The sequence below is a fragment of the Mustela erminea genome, chromosome 7 (assembly GCF_009829155.1).
Source record: "Mustela erminea isolate mMusErm1 chromosome 7, mMusErm1.Pri, whole genome shotgun sequence".
Taxonomy (NCBI): domain Eukaryota; kingdom Metazoa; phylum Chordata; class Mammalia; order Carnivora; family Mustelidae; genus Mustela; species Mustela erminea.
In genome coordinates, this window is record NC_045620.1 from 65,344,569 (window position 1) to 65,363,292 (window position 18,724).

At 37.1% G+C, this 18,724-nt stretch overlaps 1 protein-coding gene across 7 annotated transcripts in view; it reads left to right on the forward strand.

Annotated features, from left to right (window-relative positions):
- Positions 1 to 18,724, forward strand: part of THADA (THADA armadillo repeat containing) — a 329,048-nt gene that overhangs the window by 42,844 nt on the left and 267,480 nt on the right. For 5 of the 7 annotated variants that reach the window (XR_004287706.1, XM_032351902.1, XM_032351903.1 and 2 more), the window contains 5 exons: positions 95 to 230; positions 481 to 617; positions 4,037 to 4,198; positions 5,778 to 5,935; positions 14,499 to 14,608. Coding sequence is in view for 6 of the 7 variants with exons in the window: in XM_032351902.1 (XP_032207793.1) it covers positions 95 to 230; positions 481 to 617; positions 4,037 to 4,198; positions 5,778 to 5,935; positions 14,499 to 14,608 (703 nt within the window). In the remaining variant the exon portion in view is untranslated. The remainder of the gene's footprint in view (positions 1 to 94; positions 231 to 480; positions 618 to 4,036; positions 4,199 to 5,777; positions 5,936 to 14,498; positions 14,609 to 18,724) is intronic. The other 2 variants (XM_032351904.1, XM_032351906.1) reach the window with 1 other exon arrangement.

Here is an 18,724-nt window from a genome sequence, read left to right on the forward strand (position 1 = left end):
CTGGATTTTTCTGTGGGGACTGTTAAGCTATTCACAAATTTATAAATGTGTTTTTAAGCGGGCATTACTTTGGTTTTTTGTTTGCTTTTTCTAGTCATCAAATGCTTGTTGGAAAATCTTGAGGAAGAAGTATCTCAGGCGGAAAATTCTCTCCTTCAGGCAGCAGCATCATTTCCACTGTATGGGCGAGTTCACTGTATCACCGGAGCTTTGCAGAGGTTATCTCTAAAGTAAGTGTAGCCACAGCTTTCTCCTGAGCATGCGTGTCTGAACTTTAAACCCTTATTGGATTGTGTCCTGGGAAAGGAGTATATTGTTTTAAAGATAATTAAAAATTAGATTTTAAAAATGTACACTTATTTTTATATCTTAAACATTTCATAGATTGCACAATTTTGAAATAGATTCTTTTATGTAATTTCCATTTGAAAATTTTGAATTTTGCTTTTAGTGTAAATTTCCTTACTGTCCTCGTTGTAGCAGCCTGCGGTTGGTGAGCGAATGGAGACCTGTGGTAGAGAAGCTCCTTTTGATGTCTTACAGGCTTTCTGCTGTGGTGTCTCCTGTCATTCAGAGCTCCTCCCCAGAGGGCCTTATCCCAATGGACACTGATTCAGGTCAGCAAATGAAAAAAGCTAGAATTCTTGTATTTTTTGCTCATTGTGCCTCTCCCTGCCAAATCATTTCTTTGGGAAGATATAGAAACTAATAGGCGGGTCAAGAAGCTATTTATTATGGTCAGTAATATCTTCTGCCATTTTAGTAATGTCTTTAACTCTTAAAAAATAACCAAAACAAATAAATGAACTGGGTGATGAACAAGATACTTCCTCTTCTGGGGTAAATCAGATTTTCTAATATTGTCATTTCAGACCACCACCTACCAGGTAGCTGCTGGGGCTGGGAGAGTGAGCAATAAATCAGGAGGTGGGGTTTAGTCAGAGATGGAAGCTTATTAGGAATCAGGAATGGGCAAAGGGCATTTGACACACAGAGACCGTTTAATTAAAATAAAAAATAGGAGGAGATACTAAAAATGCCCCAAATTGAACTCATGAACTTTCATCTGCCTTTTCCCTCCCAAGCCCTGTGTCTTTGCAAATGGCCCTAACAAAGGTCTGTTTGTGCAAGTCAGGAGCCTAGCAGTGCTTGTTGTCTCTCTTCTGTTCCTTACATATCTTGCTTGGCTTCATGTTCTTTCAGTGGTACCCTTAAATATTTTTCAAATCTCTTTTGTTTTTATCTGCCACCCTCTTACCTTCTCCTAGGCTTTTATCTCTCTTGTTTGGATGACTCTAGGGGTCTCCCAGCTGGTTTCACCCCCATCTACTCTTATCAGCTCCTTCCATTTTCTTTTTATACTATATCCCCAGCAATCTTTCCTACTCATGTCATTCATCATGCTTCCCATAATCTCTGCTTAACCCTTGTGCTCTGCCCCACCCCATTTGTTTAAAATACTTGAGTGACCTCAGACCAGGTCCTGTAGTAGTTGGGCTCCTGCAACCTTGTGGGTCTTATCCCTTTTTCTTCCCAAAGTGTTCTTCATGGATTTATTGCGATTAAAGAAGGATACTTTCCTCTGTTGTCCTTAGCAAGTGCCTGGTAGAAGTAGGTATACAATAAATATTTGTTACCATGAAAAATCAATGGGTGAGCAGTTCCAGAAAGGATAGGAACTAAACCCAGTGCGTGGGATGCTGTAGGTGGCATATATATACCTGTCCTGTAACAGCCAGAAGGGATTGTCTGGGAAAGGTGTACGTTTAGTGTTAAAATAAAGTTTGTGAATGCATTTGAGGAGTGCACACGAGAGGCTTGTACTAAGAACACACTGAATGTATCATAAAGACCCAATTAAAGTAACTTGGAGTTGCGCGTTTGCATAGAAAATGTTGGGTTTTGTTCTTTACTAAAAATGAATTGGCAGTGGGGCGCCTGGGTGGCTCAGTGGGTTAAGCCACTGCCTTCGGCTCAGGTCATGATCTCAGGGTCCTGGGATCGAGTCCCGCATTGGGCTCTCTGCTCAGCAGGGAGCCTGCTTCCTCCTCTCTCTCTCTGCCTGCCTCTCTGCCTACTTGTGATCTCTGTCAAATAAATAAATAAAATCTTTAAAAAAATAAAAAAATTTAAAAAAATGAATTGGCAGATTGGTGACGGTTTATGATAGTAAGACACAGTTATTTGTTTATTTTGGCTGGTAGTCTACCAAAACTTGATGTTTTAGTTTTCCTACTAAAACAACATGTGGGAATAAGAAACATCCAATCTTAAAGCTAGTATTTGGGTCAGGCAAGTATCAGTATATTCTGGATGAGAAATCTTGAATACTTGTCATCCGTCATGGGTGGGGCCTATAGCATATGCCAAAATTCTATTATTAAAGTTTTAGAATGTCTTTTGGTCTCAGAAATAGTCTGTGGCCCTTAGACTTTTCCTTGATTTTGCCTTTTCTTTTTACCTCGGGTTGTCTCCATTATTCCTATTTCTGTCCTGCATTATCTACCATGCATTCTGAATTCCTTGAAAATGTTTCCTCTGAAAGCCATAAAAACTAATGGGTAAAATTTTATTCTGCTCATCCTTTTATTCTTCCATGGTTTCTCTTTGGAGCCAGTGTTACTTTTTCATGATTGTCAAAATATGTTTTGGCAATATTTTCATGGAAGCCATAAGTGAACATAAGGTGTTTGAGTCATTTTGACAGCACGTAGGGTCTTTGTATCTCCTATAAGACCTAAAATGTAAGTGTATCTAGGGACTCCTGGGTGGCTCAGTTGGTTGAGCATTTGCCTCTGGCTTGGGTCATGATCACAGGGTCCTGGGACTGAGTCCCTAGATGGGCCCCTTGCTCAGTAGGGAGCCTGCTTCTCCCTTTGCCTGCCCTTCCCCTGGCTTATGCATGTTCTTTCTCTCTGACAAATAAATAAATAAAATCTTCTTAAAAAAAGTAAGTATCTAAAAAAAAGTATCTAATAGGTTTATAAAATACCTGTTGTTTGATTTTTTTTTTAAATTGGTTTCAAGTTACTAGCTGTTGTTATTTTTTTTCTTAAACTCTGTGAGCCTGCCTAGCTCTTCATTACATCGTCATCTGTTCATTCCTTTAACCCATGTTACTGAGCCTCTGCTATGAGCTGGTTCCTGTTGTAGGTGGAGACTCAGCGTGAATAAAGTGTCGCATTCATAAAGCTTACTTTTCCTAATTCATTGAGTGCTTAAGAATAAAAATGAAGTTCAATATAATACAAGGACTGTAAATCATACTTAGAAATCAGTATATTACCTAATGCATTTTGAAGAGTCTTCATAATATACCTGAGCTATAAAAGGTTTTTTTCTTTATTTTTAATTGAAGTACAGTTGACAATACAATATTGTGTTAAAGATTGTTTTGTTGTTGTGGTTTCTTACCTCTTAAAATCAAATTGCCTGAAGTTTAGTTTTCTTTTCTCACATGACTGAGCACCGTATTTGCGATCCTTAGACAACACTAAGGAAAGCAGTGTAAAGAGAAAAAGAAAGTAAAGTGATGTAAATGAGAGAGTGGTCTTTGTCCTGTGGAGAGTTTTTGTTGCGTTGTTTTGTCCTGTTTTCAACCAATTTAAAATTTTTGCCGTATTTTAAAAGCACACTCAAGTGTCATGAAGACCTTAATAATTTTTACATTATCTACCCCATGAGTCCCTTGTAATAGAGCTGATTTTTAAGTATTCAAAATTTTAAAATTTGGAGCACCTGGGTGGCTCAGTCGGTTAAGTGTGGCACTCTTGATTTTGGGTCGTGTCATGATGTCAGGGTCATGAGATTGAGCCTCCCCACTGAGCATGGAGCTTGCTTAAGATTCTCTCCCTCTCCCTCTGCTCTTCCCCCTCCCACCCCTGCTCATTCATATGCATGCACACACAGCCTCGCACTCGCTTGTGCTCTCTCTCTCTCAAAAATAGAATTTAAAAAATTGAGGGCAAATACTCTCAAGGGAAATCTGCATGGGCTGCAGAACTGTGGTTTATGCACTCCCTTCTCTCTCCCTCAGAGTCAGCAAGCCGCTTACAGACGATTCTGAGTGAGATTCAACCACGAGATACTAATGATTACTTCACTCAAGCCAAAATTCTCAAAGAACGTGATAGCTTTGATTTGGAGGACTTGAATGCCAGTGTGCCAAATCTTGGTGCTTCTGCAGAGACCAAAGGTAGCATGTATAAAATCAATATTGTATTACTGTAATTGGTGTTTCAGTGACATCATATACAAAATGTTCTTTTTACATAGGAAATCAGGATACATAGGTTTGCAGAACATTTCTAGATAATAAAGTCTTGGAGCTTGTCCGTGATTTATTTTGGAGAATCTGTATCTAAGACTTTTACCAGAAAATGGTGCACCCCAGGACATTAATATATAAGGGGCTACAACAGAAAGCCTTTGAGTGGGAACACCTGTCTTGGCAGCCAGGTGGTGTTCAGTCAACTTGGGTTTGGGCCACAGTGGTCTTCTCCTAGTGCTGTGGTTCTCTGCAGTGAGAGTCCTTACGGTCAAGAAATCATGTCCTTTGATTTCTGAAGGGAAATCACCCTTATTACTCAGTAAAGCATGAGCTGCTTTATTGTATCAAGCCTCTGAAAGTTGTATTCTACTGCTTAGTTTTCTCTTTAGTTGTTATTTTATCATTTTCTATAATGCTGTCAAGTGTCATCAACAGTAATAGCTTAGTGACTTAGTACATATTCTACATTCTCCACTAGGTGGAGATATTCTCTTATAAAAATTTCTCGTCGTTTTTTAAACTACACAACATAACATCTAAATACATGCTTGTTGTAATAGTTTGAGGCAATAGCGAGGGAAATTTGAATTAAAAACAACTTAAAGCCTTAATTAAAATTTCAATTCAGTGTTTACATTTTACCTTAAAAAAAAAGAACAACAAACAAAATTAAAGATCTTCATTGACTCCCCACTCCACTTCTTCTCTTTGAAGTGTATTTGCTTTTAGATTTATTCTGTATATTGATGGGTATATGCATTTACTCTTTTAGTTTAGTAGGCATTTAAAAAACACAAATGGGTTGCTTTGTAACTTGCCTTGGATTTTTTTTTAATGTTAATACTAAAATACTCTAAAAACTAGAAAAAGAGAGGAAGCATAATTGGTGTTTATTGGCTATGGAATTTAAATATATTTTGAAAGAAAATTTATATTTTCCTTTGATTTTAAAAGTTTTATCCTGCCCCTTTGCTGATATAACAGCTACCCTCACCAAGATGAGTAATGAAATGTATTTATTTATAGTCGGAATTTGTTTCATTCATTTCTGAAAGTTAGACTTAATTTTTGAAATGGTATTGTGTTTTATTTTAAAATTTATTTTGAGGGGCACCTGGGTGGCTCAGTTGGTCCGGTGACTGCCTTTGGCCCGGGTCATGATCTTCAAGGTCCTGGGATCGAGGCTCGCCTCAGGTTCTCTGCTCAGCGGGGAGCCTGCTCTCTCTCTTCCACTCTCCCTACTTGTGCTCTCTCTCTCTGTCAGAAAAATAAATAAAATCTTAAAAAATTTATTTTGAAAATAGTACATTAAAAAATACTTAGCATGAATCTTAGAGCACATGCTCAACAAATGTTAGTTGTTTTATTATGAATAAATAAAACGATTGGTTTGTTCATGTAGATTATTCTTGGGGAAATGATGAATAATCTTATTCTAAGAAACCTGGGATGTGAGTAATCAAGTGTCTAGTGTTGCAATTGATCCTTTTTTTTTTTTATTATTAAGGTAAAGAAAGAAAAACATGTGATGTAACTGCTCAGATGGTGCTGGTATGTTGTTGGCGAAGTATGAAGGAAGTTGCTTTACTTTTAGGCACACTGTGCCAGCTTCTCCCTATGCAGTCTGTGCCAGAATCTTCCAATGGATTATTAACGGTGGAGCAGGTAGGGTAGATATTTATTCCACCTGGCATAATTTCTGGTCATATAACGCAATATAAAAAAGATGAGTTTTGAACTTTTGAATAAAATCATACAGATGTCAACTGAAGGAAATTCATGGTAGTATAGAAATTAGACCTTGCAGTATATTTCAAAACTGTGGCATTTTTGGAAATAATTTTATTTTTCTAAGTTAGAAATAACTGTAGGTTTTACCTTCTAACTTCAGTATTGCATTTTAGTTTTTATTCTTCCATTTAACACGTATAAATTTAAATGAAATTGTCTGTTTAGTAAAACTCCACAAACCTCTTAAATTTCATGAAGGAAAAAAAGTAATGTATTGGTTGATTATAGATCTCTTGTTTCCCACTACACTGATAATAAAGTTGTAGTCACTTTGGTTTTTTGGCTGACTTTTATTTTAAGACCACAAAGTCAGTTCACCATCTGGGACTGTTCAAGTGACTGGAGTGCAGTGTTTACAAGAAATTAGCTTACCACAAGCATTTCATTTGGAAATATTTTAGATTTATTAGATTTCTGTTTTTAATTGATTCCCTCTTCCTTTCCATATGGTTTCAACAAATCTATTTCCCACCATTTTCCACAAAGATATATACCACGTACTTTCATTTTTAACCTTTTTCAAATAAAGATAATTTTTTCCCCTTAGGGTGTTACAACATTTAAGAACAAAACAAATATTGTAGTACGCTAAGTGCTGATTATTTCTATAATAACCATGTGACTAGTTCCATGGAAATAATGCTAATATTTTTATTCTCACACTCTGTGGCCATGTGCTTGCATCTGGTTAACAGCTGGGCCTGTGATGTTGCAAGGCCCTGAGATGGAGACCAGCCGAGGGGAACAGTACACTGTCGGCATCATTGTTTTCCTTATTCTCTTCCAAATCAAATAGGCGTCAGTGTTCTAGAGTTACTTGTAGTCATTGCTGGTGACCAGCTGGAGTGCCAGTGCCAACATCTTTGCTGAGGAATCCAGCTATGATTAATGATTACTTCACAGATGTTCACCGTCTTACTAAGAAGTAAACATGTGCTGAAGTCTCTTCACTGTTCATCTCCTCTTTTCAAGGACAAGTTAAAACATCTAGTTTTGGGGGCTGTGTTGGATAGCATTTGAAAAAAAAAAAAATTCAGGGAAACAGATTTTGCTTTTACTGTAGTTGAGAAAGACCTGAAAGCTTCCAGTGAAAACCGTCTGGCCTTGACATCTTTTCCAGAGCACCCAAATCTTCTGAATTTAATTTATGTGGGAGAGCCATGTTGGAACTGAGAATTCATATGAAATAAAAGAGATGTTTGTAAAACAAGAACCAACCCCCTGCAAAACAGCAGAAACAATAACAGAGAGGCTCTTATAAAGCAAAGAACTCTTGTAATGACTGTTTTCTTGAATAAGACATAGAGTCTTATTTTTCTGTAAAATATTAGTTTCTATTCTAGTGAGAGTCAGTCATTTTCCCATGTCACTGTTCACATGGTGACATCACATTTTTGGTTTGAGGAGAAACTAGCTACTGAACGAGCAATCAAGAATGTATGGAATAATGCTGTTCCAACCTTGAAACCCTGCTCCCTGTGGAAGACTTTTCTTGATTCTGGTGTCTTTAACTAGACAAATTGCCTTAGTTTAGGAACATTTAGTCAATGAAAATCAAAGTCATCAGGAAATTAGCATTATTCATATTGCTAGAATATTCCGACTTTGAAACCTCAAATTCTGCTCCATGAAATTCTTCTAAATTAAAAATAAAACCATGTACTTAAAGCTTTTGAGAGTTAAAAATATGTCCATGATGGAGAAGAAGGAAATTTCCTTTGCAGTGGCTGGGCCATGCCTGAGGTCCACCTTCCTTCTGAGAGCACAGTCACCATTACAACACGACATCTTTTGTGCATCTAGCAGCAAAACTAAGAATTTAAAAGTCAGTACCTTAGGTGAGGGTGACCATAACAGATGTGCACAGACAGGGGCAGCGAAGTGACTTGTAGGCAGGAGTCACTTTGGGGGAGAACCTGGGACTTGGATTTCTTATTCCCAAGAATAATAATTAACAACGGTGCTCTGCTTTTCTTTCGAGGGATGAAGGAGGCTGTTCCATACAACCTAAAATACTGACACTCAACCCAATGTTTCTTTTACTCTCCATTTGCCCTTTACTCTTGAAAAAGTAGGATGATTCTATCGTAATTTAAAATGTGATGCTTCAAATGCAGGCAACAGGGAGGATTTCTGTAGCCCAGTGCCTTCAATCCCATCCTAATTTGAGGGCCATTTGTTGAAGGGGTGGCCTCTGAAATCCTGCATACACGAAGGTAGTTTCTAAGCAGCTGGCAGACAGTGAGATACATTTTGAAGATTACAGTTTGCTGTGGAACGAGAAAGACCGGTGCCCATTTGTGACTGAGTATTCAGTGCTATATTCACAGACTATTAGAGCTGGAAGGATCACGGGGATGATAGAATCCAACCCTCTTGCACCAGGGCAAACTGAAGCCCTTGGGCGTTACCTGGTTTCCCCAAGATCACAAAGCTGGTTTGTGGCAGTTGTGGGACAGGAACCCAGCTGTCCTTTCCAGCCTGCGTTCGGACACGGCACAGTGCTGCCTTTGTTCTGATCTGCTCATTTGATTTTTTCTTTAAATTTGATTTTCCCTTTTTCCCCTACCCAACCAGACTTTAACAAGCAAGAGGACAGTAAGGCAACTTGCTACTGAGCTTTTTAGCAAATGATTCATTTCCCTAAATCACTTCTTGTGAAGCCGTGTGTCCTCCACGGCTTCAGCAAGAGGAAAATGGGTTCATTCAGAGGCATGTCTGACTTTCCTCCTGCAAGGTAATCACCTAATGAAAGGTTCTTTCATAATGTCCCTGTACAAGAGGCAGAGATAAAACCAACTTGGAGGGATGTAAGTCGAGACCCTTAAAGAGTGGGCTTTACACACAACCTTATCTCACAGCTTCCTGGCTGGTGTGTGTCTAGGTGTGTGTCTAGGTTTCAAGCTGGGTGTTTTGCTGATGTAGAGGTTATGCTTGATGCATTTTGTTGGTCCTCTTTCCAAGGGATGTTGGATACGCAGTGCCTGCTGATTTTTTTTTTTTAAACAACTTCCTCTTTCTGGAGTATCAATTCATATGTTCATTTATTTTCTATATATAATTCATATATTTATATATTTCAATTATATTATATATTATATAATATATTTTAATTCATATATTTTTATATTTCAATTATATTATATATATAAGTATATATATTTCTATTTATATATTTATATTTTTCCATAGTATTCCTAAAAAGAAGCTTTGGGGTAGATTTGTCATACCTGCTTTCTCCTTCCTAGTAATTATCGCCACAGAAATCACCTGAAAATAATTGCCAACAATTAGAAATTAGCTACTTTTTAAAAACTTCCTAAGGTAGAGTCTGTTGTGATTTTTAGGATGGCTAAATGGGTTTACACATTTTTCTCAGTGTCTTTTGTTACTATGTTGGACTGTCCATTCTGGACTACAACAGGGGATATATTTTTATTAGCACCTGTGAGTCTTAAAGAAATTGCCTTTTGTATTTTGCCAAAGTTTATTTTTTTAGAAATTATGAATAAGTATTCATTGAGTTGTACTGGATACAGGTTACAATTTTTAAGCTGTGAAATGGAGTTAGACATGTCTTTTAGTCACCTGTTTATTGATTGCCATAGTCAGTCAACACAAGAGTGTTGTGGGAACATAAATATATGTAATATGTGTTTCTCTGACCGAAAGGCTTAGAAATGTAATAGGGATATAAGATAAATTCATTTTAAAAAGTTAGACTGAAGGACACCAGGTAAAATGGCACATGGTTAAGAATTTGCTAGAAAGCAAAGAGTAAATTGCTGGTGAGAAGATGTCTAAATGCCAGAAAACTTTTTTTTTTATAAAGATTTTATTTACTTGAGAGAATGTATGTGCATGTGCTCATGCGTGAGCGGGAGGGGCCTGGGAGAGGGAAAGGAAGAAACAAACTCCCCACTGAGCAGGTAGCCTGATGGGGAGCTTGATCCCAGGACCTCAAGATCATGACCTGAGCTAAAAGCAGAAGCTTAACAGACTGAGCCACCCAGGTGCCCCTAAATACCAGAAAACTATTATCTTTGTTGTTATTATGTAGGGGAGCAATGTTTGGGCTTTGAAGATTTCCCACCGTTAGTAAGAAATCCCTATAGTAGTGAATGTGCAGTTTAAAACATTAATTATCTTACTGTCTGCTAGACTTTTATAAACTGTTCTATTTAACCTAAGTGGAATTAATGACATTCCTAAGGTTATACGAAGTAGCTGTATCCTAAAGTCAAAGTTAAAATTAAGGGCTTAAATCTCACTACTTGATGATACAAAATGAAAGCAAAACAGACATTTACTGTTTGCTAGTCTACCAGGTGCTCTGCTAAATGCTTATATGTGTAATCTGACTTATTTCTCAGAATAACCCTGTGAAGTAGGTTCTAGTTGTAGCCCCACTTCACAGGTGAATGAATGAACGGCTTCATTATGTTCTACTGGCAAGGAGGCTGGATAGGGTTCCTGAACTCTGCCCTCCTGGCTCCAGGGTATCACAGCTGAACCACCACATATGGTTTTTGTAGAAATGTTCCTCCAGTACTTAAATCATCTTTGGCTTATCTGCTTTATAATAAGTGGAATTAGCCTCGATTTTTCAGCTGTCTTTCTCTATAAATAGAGGACAAATTTTTAAAAAATGTATTTAGATTTGCCCTTTGTGGGTTTTAGGCTCTAGATGAGCATTTAGCACCCCTAATTTGTCCACTCGTGAATTGTAGATGCCTTAAGACATGGCATGTAGCTGTTTTCCCCTGTGGAAATTTATATCCTATAAACCCAGAAAGCATGTTAATTGGCCTGTAGAAATGGGTTTTATGAAAATTTAGAACCAGGATCTGCTCAATTTAAAAAGGTAGTGACCAGAATTTAATTTTAAGTCTAGAAATCAGTGTGCCTCCTCCCCTTTTTTTTTCTCTTTTACCTTAATTCCCTTAAAAAAAAATCTCGAGACGTATGTTATTCATTAAGAAAATAACACATGAAGACATCATCAGTGTTTTTGTGAACTTTAGATAGGACCTTAGTAGTATCTAATAAAAGGACAATTGGATCAGAGCTTTCAGAGGACTTTTGCATTTTTAAAATAAATTTAAAAATTCTATTTCTGATTCTGGCTGTTGTCATTAATATTCTAAGTTGTTTGGGTAAAATCTGTTGTTTGTGTTTGATTATCCAATGGGGGGGTGTCAGCATGGCCTTTTCCCCTGTCCATTTGCTCGTAGACCACACTGCCTTGACTCCTCCTACCCTTGGTAGTGGAATCCATGTCCAGCTTGCAGCCCTATCTTCTACTGTTTTCTAGTATGAAACCTTAAGGTCATGCAGCCAGGTCTGCTGATGTTCACTTATATATTCTGTGTTCATTCATATAGAAAGATCCAGTAAAGTGTCTGGGCAGTAGCAGGGACTTAATAAATGTTTATTCATACCTTCTAGTCCCCCAGCCTCTTCCCATGTTCGTTACCCTCTTCCATTTTGGTCTCCCCAAGTATATCTAGTTCAAAGTCTAAACATGAAGCTTCTTGTAATAATTTATTCCAGAGCAGAAGGATCCTTCATTTCTTGGAGCTCTTAGGCGTCTGATGATGTGTACCATTCAGCAAATCGGTTTTGTCTGAACTGAAAGCCTCTTGAGGACAGATGTCTTGTTTTGCCCCTCCCTGTCTACCCTAGCACTAAGCTGCTAAGTATTTGACTGGGTGCTAAAGAAATATTTACTGATCAGCAGACGTTGTATACTCTCTTCAAAGGCAAAAATTCATAGTATTACCTAGGCGAGTTTGTTGGGAGATTATGTTCAAAATGAAATGAGGGAAAACTCTACTTCTCACTTGTGTCCTTAGCACCTCATTCTGTTTCCTGAGGCCAGGATTACCTAAAATTGAGGTCAACCCTTGAGAAGACCATCTGTTTGTCACACTTCTGAGATTTTTTATTTTGTTCTATGCTTGTTGGTTAGGTTCCTTTAAACAGGGTAAAGGAAGCTGAAAATCAAATCTTTGCCTAAGATCTAGATGGTGAACTATTCTAAGTTCACAGAGAAGCACTTGAACAGTTAACATTTTTGTTTTCCTGAAGTATGTTTTACTATCTGTAACATTTTAGAAAAAAAAAAAAAGTTAGATTCCATCTTTATGACTTGCTGTTTTTATTTTCTGTGGCTTAAAATACCTATTCTTAGAAATCTTTTATTTCTCTAATAATAGAAATGAGAGTCATAACAAGTTAGCTAAGTGGAGTTTCTTCTGGCCCTCATTTTGTGGGATTATTGAGCTTTAGATCTATCTTGGGGGTTAAGTTCAGGTTAAAGGCTTGAGAATTCTGGTCAAAATATACTCTGAAATTACTGTATTGAAGAGAAAATGATAAAGCTTACCCTGACTGGTTTTGACAGGCAGTAGTATGTGCTCTTTAAAAATTTTAAAAATTAAGCATATCATCAGATCTATACCTGAAAACTTAAGCTGAAGAACATGACCTGTCACTCTTGGGTTATTAAAGTGTTAAAATTGAAAAAGTCCTATTATATATTGTTTTTCTGGTTCTTTATTATATATCTGCTTCTTATTTCTCTAAATATATTGCTTGTTATCTCTCTGTGATCAGATATATTTTAAGTATGGAGTACATCTTTACTTTTCCTCTATTTGGAAACCCAGAACTGAAATGGATTATAGGTTATGGGCCTGTTCTGAACTTTTAGGTTTATTAACTTATTTTAATATACAACCTTTGGAGCAAGTATTATTGTTATCCCCAGTTTATAGATGAGGAAACTTGCCCATGGTCAAATGTTTAATTACACCTTGTACTGTTATCTCACATGTGTGCAGAACACAAATCTAATCACTGTGCTGAGATAGAAGGTGTTTTAGGTGAGCATATCCGAGCTATCTTGGGACAGCTTGCCTTTCCACCATACTGTGATCTACTGGGGAGACTTGGATCAAGAGAGCCAATTATAGCTTTGGTCCTGAGCCTTATACAAAATTTGAATTTTCTAAAATTGATAGCCACCAAATGATTTTAGTATAAAACTAGCCCAATTTACCGGTTAATTCTGCACAAAACCTCATCAACAACTAATTGTTAGTCTTGCCTTCTTCAAAATAGTGATATTTGTTATTTGTCCAAACTTGCATGCAGAAAGGCAACATGTAGGAAAGTGATTTGGCAGCATTCTGGAAAATGCCATGGCTCTACCTCCGAGTGAAGCCTGTCAGTTTTCAATTTTCAGGACTCCCTTTGCACAAGTCTTTTTTTTTTTTTTTTTTTTTTTTTTAAAGATTTTATTTATTTATTTGACAGAGAGAGATCACAAGTAGGCAGAGAGGCAGGCAGAGAGAGAGAGGAGGAAGCAGGCTCCCCACTGAGCAGGGAGCCCGATGCGGGACTCGATCCCAGGACCCTGAGATCATGACCTGAGCCGAAGGCAGCGGCTTAACCCACTGAGCCACCCAGGCGCCCCTTTTTTTTTTTTTTTTTTTTTTTTTTTTTTTTTTTTTTTTAAAGATGCACAAGTCTTGCATTGCCACTAATAATTGTTTATCTCTAAATGGTAATTATTGGGAGCTTTACTGTTTAATGGACTGGAGTTTCAGTTTGGGAAGTTCTGTAGATGGGTGGTGCTGATGGTCACACAACAGCATGAACAGACTGAGTGCCATGGAACTGTACACATTAAAAAATGGTAAATTTTCGGGGCTCCTGGGTGGCTAGTTGGTTAAATGTCTGCCCTCAACTCCCGTAATGATCCCAGCATTCTGAGATGGAGCCTAGGATCAAACTCCCTGCTCAGTGGGGTGTCTGCTGCTTCTCCCTCTGCCTCCGTCCCTGGCTTGTGCTCTTTCTCTCTCAAATGAATAAATAAAACCTTTTTTAAAAAATGGTAAAGTTTGTATTATATATATTTTAACCACAGCAGAAAAAGTTATTTATTTATTTATTTATTTATTTATTAAAAAAATAAGAAAAAGATAATTATTTCACCTAGGCCTAGGTGTGTGAGGCTTGTCACCTTGTGCAATTTGCTGTTGGTGTTGAGAGATATGAACTGGCATAGGGAGGCAGTTCTAGTTTAATAGTTAAAGACATCCACTGGCGCCAGACTGCGTTTATGTACTGGCTCTACTACTTACTTGCTGTGTTACCTTGAATAAGTTACTTGGCCTTTCTGGGCCTCTTCCCTATTGGAAAGTAGAGATGATAATAGTACTTATTTCATGGAATTGCTTTGAGGATTAAATATGAGTGTTTTATAAAAAAGTGTTTTATAAAAAAACACTTAAAATACTACCTGTCACAAAGTCAGTGCTAAATAGATAAAGATCTAGTTCTGAGCTCTTAATGGTGATACTGACATAAATGGATCTGTAAATGTAAGTAAGCATAAATCACACATTTATTTTTTTATTTCGTTTTAAAGGTAAAAGAAGTAGGAGATTACTTCAAACATCACCTCTTACAGTCCAGGCACAGAGGAGCATTTGAACTTGCTTACACTGGCTTTGTGAAACTTACTGAAATACTAAACAGGTAAACAAAACAAATATCCTTCTGTGTACATTTTTAAAAGACTAAGTGTACAAACTATGTGCTCAAAGTGAAATTTACTTGTGCCTTTTGATGTTTAAAAGAATAAGACTTAGTTGGCTTCAAACTCTTGGAAGAAATTGTTTTCTTAGGTTTCATTGTACGATTTACTGCAGATGATTGAGTGAAATGTCCAAACCAAGTTGTTCTGCCATTGAAAGGTGATTTGTAGCAAACTCAAAAAAGATTTTGCTAAAAATAGCTTTGGAGTTACCATTTCTTTTCATTGAATGAAATGACTGTTTTGTCTGTTTGAAAATTACTTGGCATTCAGGAAAAAATAAGCCTTCCAGTTTTCTGGATTTGTGTATGTTACAGACAGAGAAACACTTAAGGATTTTGTGTTTTTCTTCGTAATTTTATCTTATAGGAATTTTAAAAGAACAGTAAATCGACCAAAAAGTATCAAAGATTTCCCCCCCCTTACCTGGAAAAATACTTAGGTAGATTTCATATATTTAGCCAAATGTGTTTTTTTGACATTATAGGTGGTGATAATTTCATTCATTCATATAATAGATTTCCTCCAAAGAGCTTGTAAGGAAACCTTAAATTACTTAATGACTAAGTGTTCATGGCAAGTGTTCTCTAAATAAAAGGTAGTATTTTCCAGGAAAACATTTCCATTGCCTGGAAACTTTTTGAAATGAAGCAGAGTTCTGCCAGTCTTGTAGCCTCAGCAAACATTTTATTTTGGTCTGGTAAGACATCTACTCCTTGAATATTTTTGAAACATTTTTTTCACACTCCTGGTAAAAACATTTATAGCACATTTTGCAGTTGTGGGCTGCACAGAATATCTGTAAATGATAAATTATAATTAAAATGCTGATCTTGAAAATATTTTATTATCTTTTCAACTCTCTTTCCAGTGTAGACATGACTTAGGGATTTTTTTTTTTTGTAACACAACACACTTTACTACCTTCAAATCAGTTGTCAAATATATATTGAATACTAGTTGTGTGCTTAGTACTGTGTTTGGTTCAGAGGATATAGTACTTCTTTATAAGACAAGGGTCCTGTTCTTAAAGAGCTTATTGTTTAGTGTAGGAAATAAGCAGAGATGAAATTCAAAATATTTAATAGACAGTATGTCATGAGTACTGACTGGTCAGAACAGACACTGGTTGTGAGCACTCAACATTGCTGTACGTATGGATGTGTGTTAGCTGAATGCCAGCCTGGAAAGTGAGACCAACATACTTGAGCAAGATAAACAATCCAGTGTTATATTTTGGATAAAATTTATTAATTCTGTAAGAATAATGGAAAGAAAGCAACAGAGATAGGCTGGAGAGGAGGTAGCATTTACACTAATGCATGAGCAAGGTTTAAGTAGATAGCAGGAGAAAGGAGGAAATTTTGTGAGCAGATGTTCAGAGGCTAGAATCAGAATGGCATATTGTTAGGTGAGTAAATAAGTCATACTTACTGTAGTAGTGGTGGTGGTGATGGTGATGTTGATGATGGTGGTGGTGATGGTGGTGATGGTGGTGGAGATGTTGGTGGTGATGTTGATGATGGTGGTGGTGATGGTGGTGATGGTGGTGGTGATAATTTTATTGTACAAACATTAATCTCCTTGACTCTGATCTCTTCATCCCTAAAGTAAGGAAAAGAATATTTGCCATATTGACAGATCTCTGGCAGTTGTTGTATAATCAAGTTTGCATTATAAAACTTCCTACAAATGGAAACCATCAATGAGACTGGTGTTGATTGTAGTGTTGGTATGCAAAAGTAGTTTTCAGGTTGAAACTATTAGGTTAGATATATTGGAATGGCAGATTATAGTGAGGAGGCTCTGGAACCAGTTATAATGATCTAGATCTAAGGTGATGAGAGCTTCTCCCTCTGTTGATGGCCCTGGGAATGGAGGAGGGAAAGAAGCGGCATGTCAGTTAACATTCAGCTCCACATAGTAACAACTCCACTTACAACATATTAAATGCTTAGAAGGAAGCTGTGGATTTTATTCTACTTATATAATATGTTTCATGATTTTATGTGTTGAGAATTAGGGCAAGGCTCAGCTGGGTGATTCTTCTCAGTGTATTTACTAAGTACAGTTGGTGGCATTGAGTTGGCAGATGAATTGGTCAAGAGGATCCAGGACAGCTTATATTCATATTCATATTATGGCAACTTGGTAAGAAAACTGGAAGATTGGGCCAGGTTGGGACTACATGTTGTCTCTTAGCATAGGAGTCTTAAGGTAGTTGACATTCATGTATGGCAGCTGGCTTTCGCCAGAAAGAGTTCCTAGAGAATCAGGCAGGAGCTTCATGGTCTTTTTTCCTACCCTCCCTCCCTCCCTCCCTCTCTCCCTACCTTCCTTCCTTCCTTATGGTCTTTTCTGACCTAGTCCCTGAAGTCTCATAGTATTGCTTCAGTCATATTCTTCCAGTTATAAGTGAGTCTTAAGGCTAGTCCACATTCGAGAGAGGAATTAGACTCCATTACGTGTTTGTTGGTGAAGTGGCAAGATCATCCTGTAGAAATACATGTGGGATGGATTGTTCCTGTGGTTTAATTCTTGGTGACCAGAACAACGGGATTAATGTTACCAGGCAGGGAAACTGAAAGAGGGAATTAGTTTGATAAAGATGAATACATTTGTTTTGTATGTGTTATGTGTGAGATGATGATAGCATATCCTGGTGGAAATACGTACGTCAGAACTTGGAGATAGGGGAATTAAGTTTGGGAGATATAACAGAAACAGGGACGTAGGTTTAGGAGTTGTCATCATAACCACTGTAGTTAGTAGTTGCATTCTTCAGGGGACAACGTAAAAGGAGAAAAGAAGAGAGGACCAAGGACAGAGGCTTTTGAACAGCTATACTAGGTGGTTGAATGCTACAGTTTAAAGTATTCCAAGTGCATGGAGCAGGGAGACTAGGTAAGGCCCATGCCTGGCATCTCAGCCACTCCTAATCTGCTTTAAAAATCTCACGGTTGTCCCTGTTGGCTTTTAACCAACCTGTTATGAGTTCTCATTTGTTGCTTCCAAACCAAGTGGTTCTTGTCCCTTTGGAGACATTTCAGATCTGCTGAACAGAATGTTTTGGAGAGAACATCTTTACAATGTGTGTGGCTTCCTTTTGTTTGGTTTTTATTTTTAATAGAAAATGTGTTTCTTTTGGATCCTTTTGAAAGTTTTTTATAAGCCCTTAAGTTATGAAAAAGTTATTTTTCATACAACTTTTTTAAAAGTTTGCAGAAAGAAATCTGGGCTTTCATGAAAATCCACTGAAATGGAGGCCAACTGCTGGCTACCCCTTGAACTACAGCTGTGCTAGGGAAGGAGGCACTTAAAGAGATTAATGGATAAATAACTGAAGAGTTAAACATGAGCCAAATTGTTAGAATTGGTTTTTAATAAGATTATTCAAAATGTCTTCAAATGTAAACTAACTTTGCTATTAAACAATCACCTAAGAATAAATAGAAGTGGGAGATGCTGTTCTTTTTTCTGGGCATTTTTTGAAAGCGACACTTACGTACAAACACACACACACACACAAAGTATGTTGAGTTAGTTTTCCAAAATACGATTTTCTTATATGGTGCTTTTTATCTAGATTTGATGAAACATGCATACTCTCTTCAAAAAACATAAGTACGTGCCTAAGCATTTGATTGAAGTGATTAGGTACTTTGAAGTCATAATTCAAAACTCAGGTTTCTGGTGAAATTTATATTTGCTTGTTTACCCTTTATGACCCTAGTATTTTAAGTTGTTCTTTCAGTGAAAAGCAACAGAATCTTAAAAGTAGGGTGTTAGGCCAGAGAATCTAGCTTTCATTTGTACAACCATGAATTAATCTTAACTATAAGGGGACTAAATTGTTGATTTCAGTTCTAAATGTAGAAGGGAGGTTCGTGAATGCTTAATACTGTCTTATTCTGCATCTATTTGAATTTTTCTGCTTATTGAAATATAACTTAATCTCAGCTGTTGATTGCAATAATTAGAATCATTTTCAGTTATTGACCTGAAAAAATGAATTGCTGACATTTAGCAGTTTTTGTCATAAAATGCTAGTGCTGACT